A 23417-nucleotide genomic window follows, 5' to 3' on the forward strand; every position below is an offset into this window, starting at 1 on the left:
ATGAGTTTCTGTATGCTCAAGTAGTTGCATCTAGGTGATATATCTGTTCAATTTGTAATAATAGAAAACTTATTAAAGTAGTTGATATTATTTCACATATTTTCCTCCATTAAGACATTTGCTTCTTTTTTCAAATCAGTTATGTGACTATCTTAAAGGGAATCTGTCAGCAGGATTTCACCCTCCAAACTATTTATGCACACATGTAGCTTTTTCAAAGACAAGTCCAACAATACCTTTACATGGTCAGTCCGTTCCTCTGATATTGAGAAATCAGCTTTTGAATTTATATGAAAATAGCTATGATAGAACTGAAGCCTCTTTCACTCCAGCTCTATTCCTGGACTAGTGTCACTTCCTCCTCCTGAACTACCTTTTATTTGCCTGAAGTCACACAGCATAGAAGCTGTCAGTCAACAAGGAGGAGGTGGCTGTGGGTGGCGATTAGAGCTGGAGTGACAGAGGTTTTAGATCTACCATAGCTCTTCAGCCTCATTTGCATATCAATTAAAATGCTGATTTCTCAATAATAGAGGAACGGACTGGCCATATAAAGGTATTGCTGGACTTGTCTTTCAAAGAGCTACATGTGCATATAAATAGTTTTGGGGGTGAAATCCTGACGACAGATTCCCTTTTAATAATTTTTACAGTTGAAAACTTTTTATATACAATTGAAACTCCTGTTCAAAATGACAACAAGCCTGCAATAAAATGTTTCAGTTAATATGCAGGTTACCTTATCGATGTAGCTTTTCCCCAGATCCTTCACTTCCTTCATGTTAATTTGAGCCTTGACCTTATCTTTTCCCTTCTTGCCTTTCTTTTTCTTTCCGCAACACTTCTTACAGACGCAGAAACAGCAACATAGTAGCAGCAATCCAGCCACAATGAGTATAGTGGCCAGAGCCCATGGAGGAACTGGTGTAAGGAGAAAAGACGAAATAAAGCAATTTACTAATTTTTCATGAAATAAAAAGCTATGAAGAATGTGATGTGGATCAAAGATATGAAACTGGTCATTTTCTGATTTCTAGTTGACTGTAGAGTTGCAACGATTATAGACCTAATGTGATGATGTGCTAATACGTCTCATACACAAATGTGGATAACAGCGTGAAACTAGATCAATATTACATTTACACTTTCCTTTAGGTCAATCGTTGGCTTACTTTTTTGTTACCCACTTTAGAAAGAGTTCACATGCCTATACAATAATGTACTATCTCTTGGTAACATGGCCTACTATTTGTTTTTTCTTAGGAGACCATCAACAATCAACTGTACATGGATTTTATTTATGTCTCTATTTAGTACTTTGAGTACACAAGCGTGAAAGAACTAGCTAGTCAATCGTTGGCTTATTTTATTGTTACCCACTTTAGAAGAGTTCACATTTCTATAAAATAATGTATTATCTCTTGGTAACATGGCCCTACTATTTGTTTTACTTAGGAGACCATCAACTGTACATGGATTTTATATACAGTATGTCTCTATTTAGTACTTTGAGTGCACAAGGGTGAAAGAACTATCTAATAATTAATACGTTTTGAAGTGCTGTATAGTTTTTGTAAAACTCTTATTTGCTCAAAATTTTTGCTACTTTTGGAGGGGTTTTTTTTACAACAGTTCAACAGCTTGGATGCAAAATGGGTTTGGGAAAACATGACCTCTAAATTCAGTATAATTTATACCACAATGGTGGCTCAAATTATGACTGAAATGAACATAAGGTCCTGAGTGGAGCAGATATCCTTGCAAAAATGTACAGCAACTGAAAGATGCGCCAAATTTCTTGTACTGTGTCACGGGGTATGTACCGAAGGAACAGGGGCTCCTAGGCTGACCCTAAAGCAGGCTTTATACGCTGCGACATCGCTAGCCAATGCTACCGATGGCGAACAGCGTGATAGCACCCGCCCCTATCGTTATGCCGATATGTGAAGATCGCTGCCGTAGCGAACATTATCGCTACGGCAGCGTCACATGTACTTACCTGCTCGGCGACGTCGCTGTGACCGGCGAACCGCCTCCTTTCTAAGGGGGCGGTTCGCTCGGCGTCACAGCGACGTCACTAAGCGGCCGCCCAATCAAAGCGGAGGGGTGGAGATGAGCGTGACGTAAACATCCCGCCCACCTTCTTCCTTCCTCATTGCTGGCGTGTGGCAGGTAAGGAGAGGTTCCTCGTTCCTGCGGCGTCACACGTAGCGTTGTGTGCTGCTGCAGGGACGACGATCAACTTTGCCCAAGCGACAGCAGCGATAATTGGGAGAGGACCCCGATGTCAACGAGGAGCGATTTTGGACGTTTTTGCAACGATCCAAAATTGCTCCTAGGAGTCACAAACAACGAGATCATTACAGCGGCCGGATGTGCGTCACAAAATCCGTGACCCCAACGAGATCGCTGTAGCGATCTCGTAGCGTGTAAAGCCCGCTTAAGACTGGGGCACTTGCGATGTTCCTTATCTCAAAGGTAGGCTCAGTGGTAGCCAGGTTCGAACCCCCAGCATGACCCTGACTCCTGTCTGAGCCCTAATACTACTCCTCCCCACCCAGGAAGCTGGCCAGGGACCCAGTAATGAAAACCCCACAAATAAGCACAGACAAGGGTAAACAAAAACTTGTGTACACAGCACTCAAACACAAAGGAGGGACAGTATGTTAACTGGGGAGTAACGCAAAAGGGGTAGGAAATAAATGCACAACAGGAGAACTCACACACCATGTAGAACCTCAACTTGTAGATCACCATAAGACTGGATAACCACAGGAACCGAGACAGCAGAAACTATATCCGGCACTAAGATCCAGAGTCCAGAACCTTATAAAGACAGCTGAGGATGGTGATCAGCAGCCTGAGCTCCCAGCAGATGATCACAAGCCAGCAGGAATTAATTCCTACAGTACTGGAGAACAGTGAAGCCAGAACCAGCAGATGCCCATGACAGACAATGCATCTAACGGAACCCAGGATGTTTGTCAGATTCTGCAGTGTGAGCAGAGTCCGACACCGCCATGACACCCAGCGAGTGCAACGCCAAATGCCGCACAACATTCTGGTGCACCTTTCTCCAGCATATATTTCATCAAGACTTGTGTAGAAAAGAAAAAAAATTATTCAGCTCACCCGTATATGTATCCGCTCAGTTCAGGTGGGATGCAGGATGTCCACCGGACAGGCAGGTCCGTAGAGGCAATAGCAAGGAGAAAGGACGGGACTCAGCACCAATTCCAGGATAGCAAAAATATAAATCCAACGAAAAAATATAAAAGTGTAGAAACTTTATTCAATGATCAAAAATCCAAGAAAAACATCATCGGTTCCATGAAAACATCATGGCTTGACGCGTTTCGGACAGTTGGAATATAGATAAGTCCTTAATCATAAGCCTTATTGGTGCTGAGTCCCGTCCTTTCTCCTTGCTTGTGTAGAAAAGGTTTTGATTAATCAGGGGCCAATGTGTCTAATGAGCAACATTTCAATATCCCATGTTAACCTACTCAGTGCATGAATATCCACGACAACTCATCTCACTAACACATACATACCTTAGACAATCACATATTAGGTGCTATTGTGGGATTCACACTGATTATAGATAACCTAATTGAATTTGTTAGTGCTTCAAATGAGAGAGGATTTTCTCACAAATAACTTTATGAAGTGTCACCTTGCCCTCACCCCTTCATTTCCATCTTTTGATAGGGCTGTAACACTACTTCCGGGGCTGCTCAATGCCCTCATGCATATGCACTGCTTCCCCCACCCACCAACAGTCCCAGCATCTTTGATTGGTTGCAGTCAGACTGTGCCACCACCTTGTGTGACAGGGTATCTGACTGCTTGCAATTGCACACATTGTGTGTGTCCCTATAATGGTGTAAATATAAATAAATAAAAAAATTGGCACAGAGTACCCCCATATTATGATACCCAGCACAGATAAAGTATACAGCTACAGGCTGGAGCCCCCAGCTGTGAGCTTATCTTGGCTGTGTATCAAAATAAGAAGGATCACATGCAGCTTTTTTAAAATTATTTAACTAAATCTTTTTTCTTAAAAAACGGGGTGCCGTCCACCTTAATTTTGATACTCAGCGATGATAAAGCCCGACAACTGGGTACTGGTATTCTCAGGCTTGGGAGGTCAATGCTTATTGGGCCCCCCCAGTCTAAAATTGGCAGCCTGCAGACACCCAGAATTGTCGCAATCACTAGATGCAACAATCCCAGCACTTTACCCTGCTCATCCCAATTGCTCTGGCGCGGTGGTAATCGGGGTAAAAAGTGGTTACTGACAGCTCACAGCTGCCATTAAGCCCTATATTAGAAATGGGAGGTGTTTATGAGACCCCCCATCACTAATCTGTAAATGAAAAGAAATAAACACAAACCACTGAAAAAATGCCATTATTTTAAATAAAATAGTTTTGGTTTTCCCTGTCTGTCTTTGTCTGTGTTGCCATCACACTTCTGACCGTTCCTTGTCTGGGGAAGGAACAGTTTAGTGCTGGTCAGGACAACAGTATTTCATGGGACTCCAGCATCTGTACCATCAGGGTTAATCTGTAGGTTCTAGGTTTTCCCAGCGTGAGGGACAGTATAGGAGCCACCTGTCCCTCACTATCCTACAGTCACATTGTGTGTGTGGATATAGTATGTGTGGGAACTCTAATGAGCTTCACCAGGAGCAATATTTTTGTGTGGGTGCATATAAAAGACTGGGCAATGTTAGAGTATTGTTTTACTGTAAAGTAAAAATTGTCGCGGTGCCCTATGCACGCCACAGTGTGTGTCTTCCTTTGCTCCTGGCATGCGGTCACTTATATGTCACTTGTGTATGAGAACCTACACTGTGTGCAATATTATTAGACAATTTGTATTTTTTGATTATTAATTTTATTATTGAACAACTATAGAGCTGTCTGTCAATCTGAGAGGTTAATAAACCTGAAACCTGAATCGTTAAGAAATTAATACATAAAAAAAATTTCAGTGACGCCCGTCTTTTTAATAACAATTATAAGCTCCATCCATGGCGTCTGTCAATTTCTAAATCTGTTGACGATCAACTTTTTGGGCAACACCAACCACAGCCACCCTGAAACTGATCAGAGAGATGTCTTTTCTCCTTCACCATAAATCTCACGACTAAAGGGTGCTTTACACGCTGCGACATCGCTACTGATATATCGTCGGGGTCATGTCGTTAGTGACGCACCTCCGGCGCCGTTAGCGACATCGCAGCGTTTGACACCAATGAGCGACGATCAACGAGAACAAAACGTTAAAAATCGTTGCTCGTTGACACGTCGTTAATTTCCTTAATATCGTTGCTGCTGCAGGTACGATGTTGTTCGTCATTCCTGCGGCAGCACACATCGCTACGTGTGACACCGCAGGAACGACAAACATCTCCTTACCTGCCTCCACCGGCAATGAGGAAGGAAGAAGGTGGGTGGCATGTTCTGGCCGCTCATCTCCGCCCCTCCTCTGCTATTGGACGGCTGCCGTGTGACGTCACTGTGACACTGCACGTACCGCGTCCTTAGAAAGGAGGCGGATTGCCGGCCAGAGCGACGTCGCAGGGAAGGTAAGTGCGTTTGACGGGTGTAAGTGATGTTGTGCGCCACGGGCAGCGATTTGCCCGTGTTGCACAACAGACAGGGGCGGGTACGCTCGCTAGTGATATCGGTACCGATATCGCAGCGTGTAAAGTACCCTTTAGAAGGGACCATAAGTTCTCAGTAGGGTTTAGGTCCATGAGGAACGGGCCGGGTAATTATTCTTTCATTCTTTTATGGTTTTCTTGGTAGCTGCAAACTTTTTCCTATATTACTGCTTGAAGAAAGTGTCTTCTAAATACTGACAGTAGATATTCCAATTGATTTTATTCCATCTTCAAACGAAATAAAGGTCCAACTAGCTAATCTGCTCATCTGCTCCGTTAGGAGTCACTTTCATCTCATGAGTCCAGAAAACCTTTGAAAACGGTGTTCAGAAATTTTTTGGCCCAATCGTCACATTTCCACCTCTGTGTTCAGTGGTGGTCGGTTTCAGCTTCCTTACCTCTTCTGTGTCTCTGAGCACTGAACACCTTGTACTTCTGTGTCTTGCTCAGTGGTGGTCGGGTTTCATCTTTCATTACCTCAGCCGTGTCTCTAAGCAGTGAACACCTGTACTTCTGTGTCTTGCTCAGTGGTGGTCGGGTTTCATCTTTCATTACCTCAGCCGTGTCTCTAAGCAGTGAACACCTGTACTTCTGTGTCTTGCTCAGTGGTGGTCGGGTTTCATCTTTCATTACCTCAGCCGTGTCTCTGAGCACTGAACACCTTGTACGTCTGTGTCTTGTTCAGTGGTGGTCGGCTTTCATCTTTCATTACCTCAGCCGTGTCTCTGAGCACTGAACACCTTGTACTTCTGTGTCTTGCTCAGTGGTGGTCGGGTTTCATCTTTCATTACCTCAGCCGTGTCTCTAAGCAGTGAACACCTGTACTTCTGTGTCTTGCTCAGTGGTGGTCGGGTTTCATCTTTCATTACCTCAGCCGTGTCTCTAAGCAGTGAACACCTGTACTTCTGTGTCTTGCTTAGTGCTGGTAGGATTTTCCCGACTTCCTTACCTTGGTCGTGTCTCTGAGCACCTTGTACTTCTGGGCTCTCCAGGGAAGTGTCACAGGTGTGTCACGGGTGACAGACATTAATGTGGTTTCTAGTAATAAAAGGTCACAATGTTTGGCTGTGCAAAATGCTCCCTGACTTTCTATTGTTCCCGCTGTAAGTATTAATTGTGCTAGGTAGCTTTCCTGCTGGGTTTGCATTTCTTACCCTTTTGGACCCAGGATAGTGCACCTTCCATCCAGCTGCTAATTATCAGTATTCCCCTTGTGTTTAAATACTCCCTCCTTCCCTGGACCCAGTGCTGGTGATAATGTTTAGTGCATTCAAGCCTGGTTGCAAGCAGGTGGCTTGTACTCCTCTGTGGTATCATTGCTGAAACTTTGATGAACTTCTACCTGAGTCATCTGTAGATAAGTAGTTCATGCTTTTCCTCCTGTGTGTCCTCCTTATGTCTTCTCTAGTGTTTAGTAGGGTTAATGAAGAGCTCATCCCACCTGTTCCTGATTTAGGGTCCAGCACTTGGGATACCTAGGGTCAGGTATCCAGCTCGGCGCATAGGTGTGGAACCTATATATGAAGGACCCCAGGGACCAGCAGTAGGTTTGGTCAGGGGTCACCCTTTTTCAGGTCAGGGTTTCCCTTCACTTTCTCCGTTCGCTTGCTACTCCCCTGTATCTAACGTGACAGGAGGTTACAGTGGAATATGACTGCACTGGTGGATAATGGGTTCCTGGTTTCTTTACATTGGATTCTTCTCAAATCTTTGGCAGTTAATGTGCAACTTTTTTTTCTCAGCAATTTTTTTGGGACTCTGTTGAGTATTTGTAAAAACACTTTGATGGTTCTGTGATCTCGTCCCAATATCTGTGCAAATTCTGGAGTGTCTGCTGTAAAATGTAACAATTTTTGGCTTTTCAGACTGTCTCTTCAGGGAGGAAGGAGACGAACTCTAGTGCCACCTATTGGAAGTAGCAATCCTAAAAGTCAAAAGTAGCTCTATAACAAGCCTTTTCATATGACCAAGGATTTATGCCAGATCAGATCCTCAATTTGCAGACATAGTGTTTCGGGATGATTGCCCCTCGTCAGTGCAAAGTATGGGATCTGATTTGGCTGTATGAGAAGCTATAGTGGGGTCTAAGGGGAGAACTTTTCCTCACCAGTGACAGCCAGATTGGCTTTTCAGAGTCAGTTAAATCTCTTTTTAAGCTGGAGGGAAACCAGCTGCCTAATAATTCTGTGCACCCTGATGAAGGGCGTTGTATCTTTAGGCTGTATCCCCCCTTCATCCAATCAGCATTCAAGTTTATGCATCTTGGAGTTGGAGAATCTGTATAAAAATAATTATATGATCAAAATACTCTCTTGCCTAATAATGGTGCACCCAATGTATTATATTTCCACCTGCAGATGGGCTCCATTAGATTTCCGGCCATACTCTCAGACGATGCCGCCAGCGCCCAGACACACATCTGTGTAACATTTCCTATGTAGTAATAATAACTCTGAATGAAGCGGTGACAGCAGACATGGATTGTAGACAGGTCACCTCCGTGTTTGCTCAGGTTTTCGATTTTTGGTTATTCTCACTTCAGGACGCCTGTGTTTGCTGCACCTTAGCAGCCGCAGTCACCTTTATATATACACTTTAATGGAGCGAGCGATGTTTGGCTCAGACAGGGCGAAAGCTCCTAATTATTGACTTAGTAAGACAGGGCCTCATGTAAAGGTCAGTGCACAAACATCTTCCGCTCACTACCTTCCATCATGTTTTCTAAAAAAAAAGTCTACACGCTCTCGCTCTGAGAATATCTTTTGTTTTTTTTTTAAATATGTGCACTCCACTGATGTAGCTTTGACATGAAGTTTGTAAAAATAAAATAAAAGTTTGAAAAATAATGTAAAAATTAAAAAATAAATGTAAGAAAATAAAAAATAAATAAATAATAAATGAGCAAACCACTGGCTAATTTCTATGTGAATGAAATGTTCTGCAGGCCACTATTTTTTATTTAAAATGAAACAACTGAGAGGCAAATAAAGCAGGGGTGGGATCCAGCCAGTTCTCTCTGCTTCAGGGGAGCCGATTGTCAAATGTACAGCCGGTGCCCCGAACCAGCAAGAAGCAGCGTCCTGATCGGGTTCTAGGTTTCAACTGAATGTGCGTCCTCAGAAACAGATTCAGTTAAAATGTACTGTGGTGCAGGAAACTATTCTAAAGTTTGATGGGCCCTGATGCAATATTTGGACCTGCCCCCCCTCCACATACACCGACACTTGGGGTACGGGAAAATGACGCTGACACTTGGCTCTTTATCTCAGCACCCAGGTTTCCCATGATCTGAAATCCCTCTATCAGCACCCAGTTCTGATATCCATTTTGTCCTCAGCACCCAGCTTCCCCATGCTCTGCTATACATCTTTCCCTCAGCACCCAGCTTTCCCATATCAGAGCATGGGAAATCTGGGTGCTGAGGGAAAGAGCCTTTTTCCTTCAGCACAAAACCTTCTCATCCCATGCTTGTATCTTTGTCCCCCCTCGTATATAGTTCTCAAACTACTATAATGGCCCCCACATAGCCTTCCATATAGTATAAAGGGTCCCATGTGATGGTGGGGTATGATGTACTGTGTATCATGTTGTGTAGATTTGCATTTTTGGCGTGGTTCACTGTCTATTGTCTGTATTGCTTGTGTGTACATTGTCCTGTTTGCAGGTTTAATCCCTCCTCCGTCGGGGTTTTGTTCCTAAGACTGGGGGAGGGGGCCTGGGATCTACCTAAACTCTCTGCTTACCTGAAGAATGAGTCAATCTGTTTGAGAACTTTAAGAGAAGCAGGACGAGTCATCCTCTGGGGCAGTAACTGTGGCTACCCAGAGAGACCTGGACATTTATCGCTTACTGGACTATATTTGTGTTTCTTTACTATTTTTACTGTCCGTATGGTGGATTATTTTATGGACCGTTTGATTTGCTTGGGCTAAATATTCTTGGATTGCTCATTCATCTCTCGCTCTGTTGATTGTTTGATATAGGAGAAGGATCCTGTCACATCCCACATAACCCTTCATATATTAGAATGCACCCCCATAGTCCTTCATGTATTATAATGCATTTCCCATAGTCCTCCATGCATAAAGTAGCCCTCATAGCTCTCCAATTATTATAATGCAACTCCCATAGTCGTCTATGTATTATAATTCACCCCAAGGTGTCCTTCATATTGCATTATGCAGCCTCATAGTCCTCCATATATTATACTGCACCCCTATAGTCCATGTATAAGGGGTCCTTCATATTGTATTATGCAGCCCCATACGCTTCCATGTTTAATGTGTGCCGCTCTGGCAAAAGCAGAGTGTCACAGAGGTCTGCATACATCTTTATGGTGCAGAGCTCACTCTCCCACACCAATACACACCAGCCAATCAGGCCCCACTCGCCCCCTCCTCAGGAAAACGAGAGGGGGAGAGAGGAGCTTGGGGAGAGCAGAGTGTAGTTTTCAGTCAATCTGCAGGAGGAGAGAGGGCTGGAAGCAGCCCCTGTGTGGGGCTAGGAGAAGTGGCAGTGAGGGCCTCAGGAATAGGCCAGCCGCTTCCTGTGTACGGAGCAGACACAGACACAGACACCAGGCAGGAGAAAAACACCCGAATTACACACACGGGTGTGGGACCCGTCCTCACAGCAGCCGTGGGCACTGGCTACCAGCAACTTGGTTAATTCTTGGACTCATGTCAGATATTGCCTTATACTGTGAGTACTCCTGCACCACCCGGTCCAAGCTGTGGACTGCACCCGTTGCTCCCCAATCCATCACACCGGGGTCCCGGGACATCAACACCCTACCCGTGGAGGGAAAATCACCACCTTGTTGCCCATTACCATCCCCAGGATCCTGTGACCGGCAGCGGCGGTGCTCCATTACCTCACCGCACACCACGGGTGGCGTCACAGAACATAGACTACCAAATCTCCCCTGTATATAATGCCCCTTTTTTGTGGTGCCTGGGATCACAGACCGGGTCACACCATCGTGATACCTTCAGAAGCGACCCCTTGGCCCGGATCTGAGTACCCACTATCCCTGGGCGACACAAGTGCACCCCTAGAGTCCATGTATAAGGGATCCTTCATGTTGTATTATGCAGCCCCATACGCTTCCATGTTTAATGCACCCCTATAGTCCATGTATAAGGGATCCTTCATGTTGTATTATGCAGCCCCATAGACCTCCATGTATAATGCAGCCCTATGGACCTCCATGTATAATGCACCCCCATAGACCTTCATATATAATGCACCCCATAGACCTCCATGTATTATGCAGTCCCATAGACCTCCATGTATAATGCAGCCCCATAGCCCTCTGGCCACCGTGTACTCACTGATTAAAAAAACAACTAAGTCCTCACCTCTCCTCGTTCCCCTGCTGCGCCGGTCAGATCGTCCCCCGTCCTGCATTCTGTGCTCTGCAGTCTCAGTACAGCAATCACACAGTGGTGACGTCACTGCACTCGGCTGCACTGTGAAGTCGAGCACAGGCACAGGGGAAAAATGATGAAGCCTGGTGCGGAGTGACCAGGACTGAACATATATGGTGACTTTAATGACTTTAATGACATATAGGGACCAGGATGGGGTACATATGGGGACTAGGATGGAGCATATATGGGGACCAGGATAGAGCATATATGGGGATCAGAATTTCTAGAAATATAGTGACCAGCATGGAGCATATATGGGGACCAGCGTGACATATAAGGACCAAGATGATATATGGGGACCAAGAAGGAGCACATATGGGGATCAGGATGGAGCATATATGGGGATCAGGATGGAGCATATATGGGGATCAGGATGGAGCATATATGGGGATCAGGATGGAGCATCATTCTATGGGGATCAGGATGACATATGGGATCAGGATGACATATCAGGACTAGGATGGGAGACATATGGGGGCTAGGCCAGAACATATATTGGAAACAAAAGCAAGGGAACGATGGACATTCATTTTAAATCATCAGACCACTCCCCATACATAACATAATTCAATTCAACCCACCATTAGGGAGTTACATGACCCAAAACAATTATGGTACAATACCACCACAATCAATATAATTACTCCAAAACCGTTCATTAATTCATTATAATTTTATTTTGAAAAATGCAAAAACAGTTTATTATGGTAAAAATTATCACAATGTGGGGTTAGGATTTAAACACATAAGTCACAAAATATCGAGGTGCAGTCCTTTTTATAGGGCTGTAATTGGTATCCTCACTTTGTCCTATCGTTCTATGGACTAAATTGAATTTTGTGACTTATGTGTTTAAATCCTAACCCCAAATTGTGATCATTTTTACCATAATAAACTGTTTTTGTATTTTTCTAAATAAAATTATAATGAATTAATGAACGGTTTTGGAGTAATTATATTGATTGTGGTGGTATTGTAAGTTCTTTGGGTCATATATTGGGACCAGGATGACATATGGCAACAAAAATAATTACAGGAAGGGTCCAGAATGTGGAACATTGCTGCTTTCTTCTTCATATGGTGAAGTGTAGAAGTAGGGGAAAGTGGGGAATGTGCTCCAGAAATGATTAGCTATACATGTCTGTGTGTTATTTTCTGCAGAGATGAGTCCTGAGTGGAAGAAGTGATAGTGGTTTACGCCAGATGAATAGGAAAAGTGAAGATGAATGACTTCAATTAGAGACATCACTGGTAAGTCATTGCGTTACATGTACACCATAAACACTATAAACTACCTATACAGCTCATGTGTATAATGTCACCAGTGATCCCTGTATTAGGCTTGTTTCACATCTCTGGTATTTTGCCGGAAACCGGATCCGGCACAAATGCAGTACAGTTACATTAATTTACAATGGAAGCGCGACACCATGCGGACACATGCTTCATACACAACCGCATGTGTACGCATGGTGTTGCGCTTCCATTGTAAATGAATGTAACTGTACTGCATTTGTGCCGGATCTGGTTTCTGGCAAAATACCAGAGATGTGAAACCAGCCTTACCTGTGCACTATACACTATATATAGAGCTCCTGTGTATAATATCATCGGTGATTACTGTATTAGCTGTATACTAGACTCTGTCTACAGAGCTCCTGTGTATAATGTCACAAGTAATTACTGTGTTATATGTATACTATTCACTATATGCAGCACTCCTGTGTATAATGCTACTGGTGTTCACTGTATTACCTGTATACTTACACTATATTCAGAGCTCTTGTGTATTATGTCACTATATTACCTGAACATTATATATAGTGCTCCTGTGTATAATGTCACTGGTTCTCACTACATTACCTGTATACTTACATTATATCCAGGGCTCCTGTGTATAATGTCACAGGTTTTCACTGTGTTACCTGAATACTTACACTATATTCAAAGCTCCTGTATATAATCTCACTGGTGTTCACTGTATTACCTGACCTGTATACTTACACTATATTCAGTGCTCCTGTGTATAATGTCACTGGGGATCACTGTATTACCTGTACTTATATATAGCGCTCCTGTGTATAATGTCACTGATGTTCACTATATTATCTGTATACTTACATCATAGTCAGAGCTCCTGTGTCAATGCTGATCACTATTGCCTATATACTTACACTATAATCAGAGCTCCTGTGTATTATGTTACAATTGATCACTGCATTACCTGTACACATACACTATACACTATATAAAGAGCTCCTGAATATAATGTCATCAGTGATTACTGTATTACCTGTAAGCTATACATTATATACTATATACAAAGCTCCTGTATATAATGCTAGCTTGGTGTTTGACATTTGATTCAATAGTGGGTAAAGTAGGCACCCCTGGTTGTAAGTATATTGATCATAAGGGAGTGGTCACAAGGTCTCGGTATACTTTTTGTGGTACATTTCGCAGTTTTTACACCACGTGGGTGTCATTACAGAGAGGGCTAGTTGATAGTGGCTTGCGACCATCTCTCAGAGCTGAATGTGGATTTCACAGTAAAGGTTGGGGACCAAGAGAATAACTAAAAATCTATATCAGAATGGCTGAAAAAGAAAAGAATCAATATGTTGCAATGGTGCAAAGTCCAAATCTAAACCCAACTGTAATCCTGTGGCAGGACCTTAAAAGGGCTGTGCATATGTACCGCCCCGGGGCTCGGCCGGCTGCCGAGACCTTCGGATCCGTGCTCGTCGGTGGGTGGCTCGAGCTTCCCACGGACCTGGGGGTCCCGCCGCCTCTCTTTAAGGGGGAGTTAGAATGTTGGGGAGTTGTTGCTTTGGCGCTACGCGCGTGGGTGGGGTGGTCGGTTTGGGGATTGAGAGTTCGTGACGCCACCCACGGGGCTATGGTGAAAGGATGGACACCATCGCTGCCGTTGAGTAGGCTCCCGGGGATGGTGTTACGCAGCTTGGTGTTAACCCCTCCGTGGGTAGGAGTGATGGTCCCGGGGCCCAAGGGGTCGCTGTAAATTGCTGGTGTAGGGAAGTGTTGACGCGGTGCGGCGCGGTGCTCGGCCTGAGGGCACTGGTGAACTCACTATTACAAATACGCTGGAGTCTCTGGTAAACCATACAAGATGGTGGACGGTGCCCGCTGCCGGCTGAGTTTCTCCCCTTTTCTCGGGCTGGTGGTTGCCTCCTTTCTCCTGCACCTTTTGTGTATGTGTTCGACTGCCTACGCTTTAGCGACGGTAGTCCGCTCCCCAGCTGAATGTGTGCTGAGGAACCCTGCAGACGCTGGCCCTTTGGATCTCTATGCCTTGGCGGTGGCTTTCTATCCTTGTTGGGTGGGCTGTTGTCTTCAGTCAGGCCTTGGATAGGAAGGGACCCCAAGCCCAGTCCTCAATCAGTTGATTCGACTCGGCCCAGTGGCTTCTGGGCCTCGTACTGGGTCTGAGTACCCCTCCTGGTGCTCTGGTTTCCAATCGGTTCCCTGGTTCGGTATCGGCGGGCCACCGCCCGTCCCCGGTCCCTACGGTTCCACCGGCTGTAATCCCAGCTCCTGCAGGCGGCCACCACCGTCTGCCTCCTGGCCACAGGGTGTCTGGGCTACGATCCGGACCCCTGACAGACGTTCTCTTCTCCTCTGTCACTCTCCCTACTCCTCTCCTTCCTTTCCTTTTTACTCTCCTCTCTCTATCTCAGCTCAACTCATGTGCTTTCCCGCCTCAGGCCATCCGAACGCCTCGGTGGGCGTGGCCAACCGCCTGGTTCCGCCCACCTGGTGTGTACGTTAGAACCTGAGAGGGGTGACTCAAGGTTTTAGGTTGGCTGATGGTACCCATTTTAGGGGAAAGTTGTTGTGCGGGGGCCTGGCTAGTCCAGGGCGTCACACAAATGAATGGTTGCAAACTTAATGAACTTATAGAAGATCTTTTACCAGTTTTAACATGTTAAACTGCTATATAATGGAAAGGTGCCTACAGAGCTAACTAAGGATCTTTTTTTTTTTTTTCATATCCATTGCAAAGATATTAACTTTTAAAATGTAGATTCTAACTTCCTCTTCAACCAGGGGGTATTGGCCAACATTTGGTTCTGGGGGCACTTACTTGCACAATCTTAATCAGGAGCCAAAAGAAAAGAACACACCCAAGATAAGCTTAGAACAAGCTTTTACTGTGTGAGACATAGAATGACACACACCCCTGCTCTCCTCAGTGATCTTACTGACAGTATGTACTGTGAATGTAAGTGACGGAGTGGAGTAGAGCATAGCTGTGTATCATTACAAACCTTTAACAGCAGCAATCCTTCCACAGTGCTGTCAGAACTCCCTCTTCCCCTACAGTGACAGTGCTGTGAAGGGAGAGCTGCAAAAGCTGTTTGTAAGGACACACAGCTCTGCTCTACTATCCATTACCGCAGCAGGCACATGAGAAGGCGCGGGAGCGCTTAATTTCCTCTCAACGGCATTTAACCCTTGGTGAGCCATGTGTCACCTTTCAAGGCAGTTCGTGTTTCCATGGTGTATTCATGTGACTCAGCAAACACAGCGACACTGTGAATAAGACCTTAGGTTAAGGTTGAAATGTCAATTTTTATCATATTTTCCTCTTGTATATAGTATCAGCACCAACTCTGTAGACTCACATGTGCACCTGCATTGTATGAAAAACTAAAAATGTCTTGTTAATAAGCAAAACAAGGAGTGTGCAGCGTAATTTTCTTCATTTCTACTATCTATTCCTCACACTGACTGTACTGTGACTGGAGAGATGCAAGAGGTGTTTGTAATGACACACAGCACTGCTCTACTATCCATTCCCTCACACTGACAGTGCTGTGACTGGAGAGCTGCAATAGGTGTTTGTAATGACACACAGCAATGCTCTACTATCCATTCCCTCACACTGTGCTGTGACTGGAGAGCTGCAAGAGGTGTTTGTAATAACACACAGCACTGCTCTACTATCCATTCCCTCACACTGTGCTGTGACTGGAGAGCTGCAAGAGGTGTTTGTAATAACACACAGCACTGCTCTACTATCCATTCCCTCACACTGTGCTGTGACTGGAGAGCTGCAAGGGGTGTTTGTAATAACACACAGCTATGACCTATATCTCTCCTCTGTTTGTAATCACAGTAGATGCCTGTAGTAAGATCTGTAAGGAGAGCAGGACTGTGTGTCTGTATCGTCGGTGTCCCTGCAGGGATGCCAACTTACTCACCACCACAGCCGAGTCCCTTTCACCTACGACATCCTGGACTTTCTGGAAGCTTTCTGAAGAGTTTTTAATGAGACATGTAGTGTTGCCGCTAATGCATCTTCCTTCCTGCAGTTACGTCAAGGTGTAAAGACTGTCGGCCAATATGCGGTTCTGTTCCACACCCTATCTTCAGAACTAGGCTGGAATAATAAGGCGCTCATGGCTGCCTTTTGGGAAGGCTTGTCAGGTTCCCCCTTGTGGTCCAGTGGGTCCACTAACCCCGCTCGCTGACCCTAAACCAGCCGTAAGTGTTACAGTGTCATTACATGTCTCACAGGAAAAAGCTGGTTCTAATCTTATCATAGGGTGTATTCTTTCCCCCCCCCCCTCTTTAAATGATATAGTAGAATCAAATCTTTATAAACTAATATTGCCATGATGGATATGAGACATAAAAAATATGCTTTACTCAGGTCTACAGCCACGTTTCCTCTGTATGTGATGTTGTAAAGCAGAATGATGTTAGAGACTTAAAAAGTTATACAGAAAATGATTAATGCATGTTACTACTTTTTCTATAAGTTTTTCTTAATTTTTTTCACACACTGATTCAGCATTTGGCCTAGTTTTTGGGAAACAAATAATGATGCAATGTTATTTTTATGTGTTGTTGTTCATCAGAGGTTGTATTTATTCCATTTAAAGAACCAATTTTTTTAACCATCGTATAAAACAGATTTCAAAACAGGGTGTACTTAATTTTTCATTGTTTTTATGAGTGTGTATTCATGTAGTTTGGATAAGGCACACCGGACCAGATTCCCACAATTAAGATATTACTCGAGTAGCCTCATTTGGTAATAAGTGTGTATTATTTAGGAGACGCTCCTCGTGGGCGGGTGACATTTCATGTTGCACAGCACAGATGTTACACAGTAAGTGATGTGTCAGTTATCTTTGTAGCTTTAGCTGAATGTTGCCAATTACTCAGGTGTTAGCAAAAAACATCCTGTTTTTAATCACACAGAAAGATCCAGCTGGCATGTAGATGTTACCATGATGTTATAATGTGTTGTCATTATATTAACCCTCTGTGTGACAAATCAGCTGTGGGGGACTGTGAATGATGAGTACAGGATCCTGCCTATTCTAAATAATATATTCTTCAGGTCTTATATTCTAACCAATCTATAATATTTGAGCTTCTCTTATATTTAATTACATTACATTCAATACCTGGTAAAACTTTATAACTCTCTCAGGAACATTCCTCTACAGCTTATGCAATCACCCCTGGAAGAAGCAATAGCGAAATGCACGTCGGGTGCAGTGATATATATATATATATACATATATACATATATATATATATATATATATACATTATATATATATGTGTATGTATATATATATATATATACATACACACACATATATATATATATATATATATATATACATACATATACATATGAGAGAGAGAGAGAGAGAGACTGTATATACCCATCTACCAGGTGTTTTCTATCATTTCTGAAATATTTAGGAAACACCCAAAACTGACTAGAAACGTTTAGCCAACACCAAAAAGTTGTAATAATTGGAACAATAGTAAAATATTTGGACTAATTTAGGTTTGGACAAACTAAACCAATTGCTTCTCTATTTGATCCAAATATATCTTCACCAAACTATAATAAAAATACAAATATCTGACCCAATTTCAGCCCTCCCTTCCAATAACATGTCTGATATCTATATCTACTGTGTTTCCCCGAAAATAAGACTGGGTCTTATATTATTTTTTTGCTCCGAATGATGCTCTAGGGCTTATTTCCAGGGGATGTCTTATATTTTTCCCTGAACAACAATCCACATTTATTCTTCAACAAAAAACTCAACGTTTATTCGAATCTAATCATCATCACATTCTTGAACATTAACGTTTTGTGTTACTCCTATTACTGGCTCAGGTGCACATTTTCTTATCTGATCTTTTATTCTCATGGTGCAGTCCTATAGTGGTTCCGCACGCACCGGCACCTGGACTGCCCATCTACTCGCAGTTGTCAGCCCTTGCAGCATGGGAGTGGTTCTGACACTTCTCAGGTAGGTGATGTTCTCATATGGTCCTGCGCATTACACGAGACCTTATGGTACGTATGTATATTATAACTGTAGTGTAGGGACCCCCCTTATAGAGATTTGCCGTGACGGGCAGGGGGGCTCAAATCATTGATCAATTATTTGCCAAAAATCTCATTGAATTGTTACAGTAGGAATGAATTTGTGAATATTACACTTTTTACTTTTTCATTGTTGCATGCCACTCATAAGCAGTGCTGGCTCCCCTCCATTTTTTATTACTGGCTCAGGTGCACATTTTCTTATCTGATCTTTTATTCTCATGGTGCAGTCCTATAGTGGTTGGTACAGACCATATTTACAAGGGTTTAAATTACCTGCTTACATGTATTATTCTCTATGTACTGACAAGTTTACCCCAAAGAGAAAGCAGATACCTTCTAAAAGACGCATACTTACCAGACTCCAAATAATTATAGTTAGGGAAGTGAATGGGCTCTCACATACAAATCTGTCAGGTCCTCCTGTGTTCTACAGTGCTGGCTCCCCCTGGTGACTGGAAGCAGTATCACTCGTGCAGAGTGATATTGGTATCTGGTCTGTGTGTGAGAGCTGCAGTGCAATGCAGCTGCAACAGTGAGGGACTTGACAGCAACGCAGATCTCTGTGTGAGAGCCCATCCACCATCGGCACTTGCCAACTGTAATTGTTTTGGGACTGGGAAGCGCGATTTTTTAGGGTTTGTGTGGGGTGCGTGTGTGCTTTCTTTTGGGGGTGTCTTCTTTCTTTAATAAAGAGTCTTGCTGTATTCTTTAACTTTTTAAGCTGCTTGGACATTTCCTTATAAACCCGCAACTAGGGCTTATTTTTGGAGTAGGGCTTATATTTTAAGCAAAGTCAAACAAGACCCAAAAATCCTACTTGGATTTATTTTCAGAGATAAGTCATATTTTGGGGGGAAACGGTATCTATCTATCTATCTATCTATCTATCTATCTATCTATCTATCTATCTATCTATCTATCTATCTATCCCTCTATCTATCTATCTATCCCTCTATCTATCTATCTATCTATCTATCTATCTATCTATCTATCCCTCTATCTATCTATCTATCTATCTATCTATCTATCTATCTATCTATCTATCCCTCTATCTATCTATCTATCTATCCCTCTATCTATCTATCTATCTATCTATCTATCTATCTATCTATCTATCTATCTCTCTATCTATCTATCTATCTATCTATCTATCTATCTATCTGTCTATCTATCTATCCATCCCTCTATCTATCTATCTATCTATCCATCCCTCTATCTATCCCTCTATCTATCTATCTATCTATCTATCTATCTATCTATCTATCTATCTATCTATCTATCTATCCATCCCTCTATCTATCTATCTATCTTTCTATCTATCTATCCATCCATCCCTCTGTCTATCTATCTATCTTTCTATCTATCTATCCATCCATCCCTTTGTCTATCTATCTATCCCTCTATCTATCCCTCTATCTATCTATCTATCTATCTATCTATCTATCTATCTATCTATCTATCTATCTATCTATCTATCTCTGTTCAATGTCAATGCCCCCCATACAATAAAACATACCAAATAATGGATCTAAAATACTATTCTGGAAGCAGGATGGGAGGTATGAGAGCACTTACCTTTCCTGGCATGATCTTTTAGTTAGGAAATGAAAGCAAATAGAAATGAATGGAAAATGAAAATATGAATGAACAGATAAATGAAGAAATGAAAGAAAGAAATGGAATGAAACATAATAACTGAAGCTACAACTGCAAACTATAGAAAAAAAACACTGAAAAAGCTGAAATTTAACCCCCATATTTTCCGTTTTAAGTTTTGGTTTTTCCTCCCCTTCTTCCAAGAGCCATAACTTTTTTTTTTTATTTTTCCGTCAATATAGCCATATGAGGGCTTGATTTTTGCGGGATGAGTTGTAATTTTTTATGACATCATTAAATTTAACAAATAGTGTATTAGAAAATGGGGACAACATTCCAAGTGCAGTGACAATCCAAAAAGAGTGCAATTTCAGAATATTTTTTTGGGTTTTTTATTTACCATGGTCTCTCTACAGTAAAACTAACCTGGCAGTATGTTTCCTCAGATTAGTATGAGTATATAGATACCAAACATGTATCGTTTTCTTTTTATTTAAGTGGTGAAAAAAAATCCGAATTTGTTTTTAAAAAAATGTTCAGCTTTTGGAGTCATTTTCTGTGAACCATAACATTTTTATTTTTCAGGGCCTAAGTAAGGACTTATTTTTTGCTCCCTAAGTTGACATTTTACTGATACCATTTACATTACTTTTACTGATATTTGGCTCACCTCTTCTGGCGTTTTTAATTTTTTTCCATTACGCTGTTTACCAATTGGATTAATTCATCTTATATTTTGATAAATTGGACATTTCTGAACTCAGCGATATCAAATATTTGTATGTGTGTTTTTATTATTTTTTGTTTAGTTTTCAATGGGGAAAAAGGAGGGTGATTTGAAGTATTGTTGTTTTTTTTTTTTTCTTTCATATTTTTAAAAACGTTTTCTCCACTTTTTATTGTATTTACTAGTCCTCTTAGGGAATTTGAAGCTGCGATCATCCAATTGCTTGGGCTATACAGAGCAGGGCATCAACATCAGCTCCACTCTGTATGGCAGAAATCATGATCTCCTATGAATGTCCCTTGCCGACAACGTTTATAGGAGGATCATAATGAGAGACACAGGGGTCATCAGCTGACTCCCGGCAGTCATGAAAACCCTTTGGCGCTCTGCAATAACGTCAAGGAACCGTGAATGGTGGCGGGTAATGACACACTCCCTACCGTTAGTGACTTCACATGAGGTGGGGTCACTGAGTTCATTGAGGTCCCCTGAGGTCAAGTTACCTGCGGTCACAGGTGGAGGGCCGTGGGAACCTCCAGCTGTGCCCACAGCTTACCTGAGTGACGTCACTGCTGATCGCTGCTCAGTCTCTGCCTGAAGTCCACAGCAGGCAGTCATATACAATGATTACATGCTGTGTCTTCAGTAATGTAGCAGAGCTGGAATAATCGTGGGACCTCGTGTTGGTTACATCGGACCTGCAGGTGTGTTTTGGGGGTTAATAAATTGGTGAAAGAGGGTTTCTTTTGTATTTTATTTCAAATAAAGGATTTTTTCGGTGTTTTTGTTTATTTACTTTAACTTACAGATCACTGAATGGGGGGTCTCATATACACCTCCCAATACTAATCTAAGGTTTAGTGGCAGCTGTGGACTGCCATTAATGCCCATTTCCCCCTATTGCCACCGCACCAGGTCAATGGGGAAGAGCCGGTTAAAGTGTTTCGGGACTGTCGCTACTAATTAGGGGTGCTGGGTGAGGCCTCTTTCATACGTCCGTGAAAATCACGCACGTTTTTCAGGGACGTGTCAAAGGTGCGTTTTGCCCTCCGTGAGCCGTGTTTATGGCCTACGTGTGTTCTCCATGTGTTATCCATGATAACACACGGAGAACGGGAACTTTCTGCTCACCTGTCCCTGGCGTCACTGTCCGTGGTGCTGATCTTTGGTCTCCAGTCCTTATGACTCCCCGCTGCTGCTGCTTCCGGCCGCCCGCAGTGAAGTAAATATACAATGAGCATAATGAGCGGCGGTCGGAAGCAAGTGACAGCAGCGGCAGAGACTGCAGGGCTGGAGAAGGTGAGTAAAGTTTTTTTTTATTTTCTCAAACACGTGTGTTTTCCCCGGTGCGTGTCACACGGAACACATCTGTGTGGTCCGTTTGCGTTCTGTGTGACACCCGTGATGCCGGAGAAAAACGGACATGTTGACATGTGGCGCACACGGACACATGTATGCTCCACACGTACACATGGTCCATGGCTAAACATGCATGTGAACGCAGACCCATTGATGAAGGACCAAACATGTACCGGAGACACGGACGTGTGAAAGAGGCCTTATACACTGTTTTATTTCTAATGAATACAGCCAGTTCAGATCCACACCTTCACTGTTCCTTTACAGCAATATTGGAACAATATCATTCTTTTTTTACTTTCCACTATGTATAATTATACCATAACAATTCTCCTCTTAGGGTTATTTCTGCATAGTATTAATGGAAATATCTAATTCCCTTTTCCTACCAGCTCAGCTCCACTTGTTAATATAATTGCATCAGCGCCGGGATTATTGTAAAATCGGTGCCATTTTGTTGGTGCTTATGCTAAACTGTGTAATAATTTTCTTCCAGCCGTAGTTTATTTTAATTGGGAGTAAAACTGGATCCATCAACCCGACTAACATGATAATAACTCATTTGGCAGTAATATGCTGTGATGGCGGATTTGTCTACCAGCACACATGTACATAGGGGCATTGCATTTCTAACTCTTCTCATTTTATTTTCTTTTTTAGTGGAAAAAAAGAGAAAAAACAAAACTATATCAAATTATCCAGTACATAATTTGATTTAGGCGAAAGGTTCCCAGATGTTTGCCTAGTGCATGGGGTGCATCAGGCTGGAGATTGGTTATCATAAGGGGCATAGGTAGCTGGAAGCCCTGGGGGCACTGTAGCTGGCTGTCGTGGTGGCATCTGATGCTTCCGCAGAAGGCATATTCGGTTGGAACTCCTTGGAGGCCATTGTGGCTGGTACTCCAATTGCATTATGTCTGGATATACAGAGGCAAATGAGACTGCCATATTGCCTAGGGTGTTGGGATTCCTGAAGAGAACTGTGGCTATTGTGGTGGTGTCACCATCTTTCATGGGCAGGAGTATATGTAGCTGGACCCTGGACAAAACTGGTAACCTGAACTGCCAGGTGGATGGGTCGCCCACTAATCTGAACTACCAGGCAGGTGAGCCACCAGATATTCTGCAGGTGGGCTGTTCACTAATCTGAACTGCCAGGCAGGTGAGCTGCAATGTAATCTGAATACCATACAGGTGGGCCACGGACTAATCTGAACTACCAGGAGGGTGGGCTGT

At 43.0% G+C, this 23417-nt stretch overlaps 1 protein-coding gene across 1 annotated transcript in view; it reads right to left on the reverse strand.

Annotated features, from left to right (window-relative positions):
- SYT5 (synaptotagmin 5) overlaps positions 1-23417 on the reverse strand; it is a 371214-nt gene that overhangs the window by 100733 nt on the left and 247064 nt on the right. The window contains exon 3 of the mRNA XM_075327603.1: positions 740-921. Coding sequence (XP_075183718.1) covers positions 740-921 — 182 coding nt within the window. The remainder of the gene's footprint in view (positions 1-739; positions 922-23417) is intronic.

Source organism: Anomaloglossus baeobatrachus, chromosome 11 (assembly GCF_048569485.1).
Source record: "Anomaloglossus baeobatrachus isolate aAnoBae1 chromosome 11, aAnoBae1.hap1, whole genome shotgun sequence".
NCBI classification, from domain to species: Eukaryota; Metazoa; Chordata; class Amphibia; order Anura; family Aromobatidae; genus Anomaloglossus; species Anomaloglossus baeobatrachus.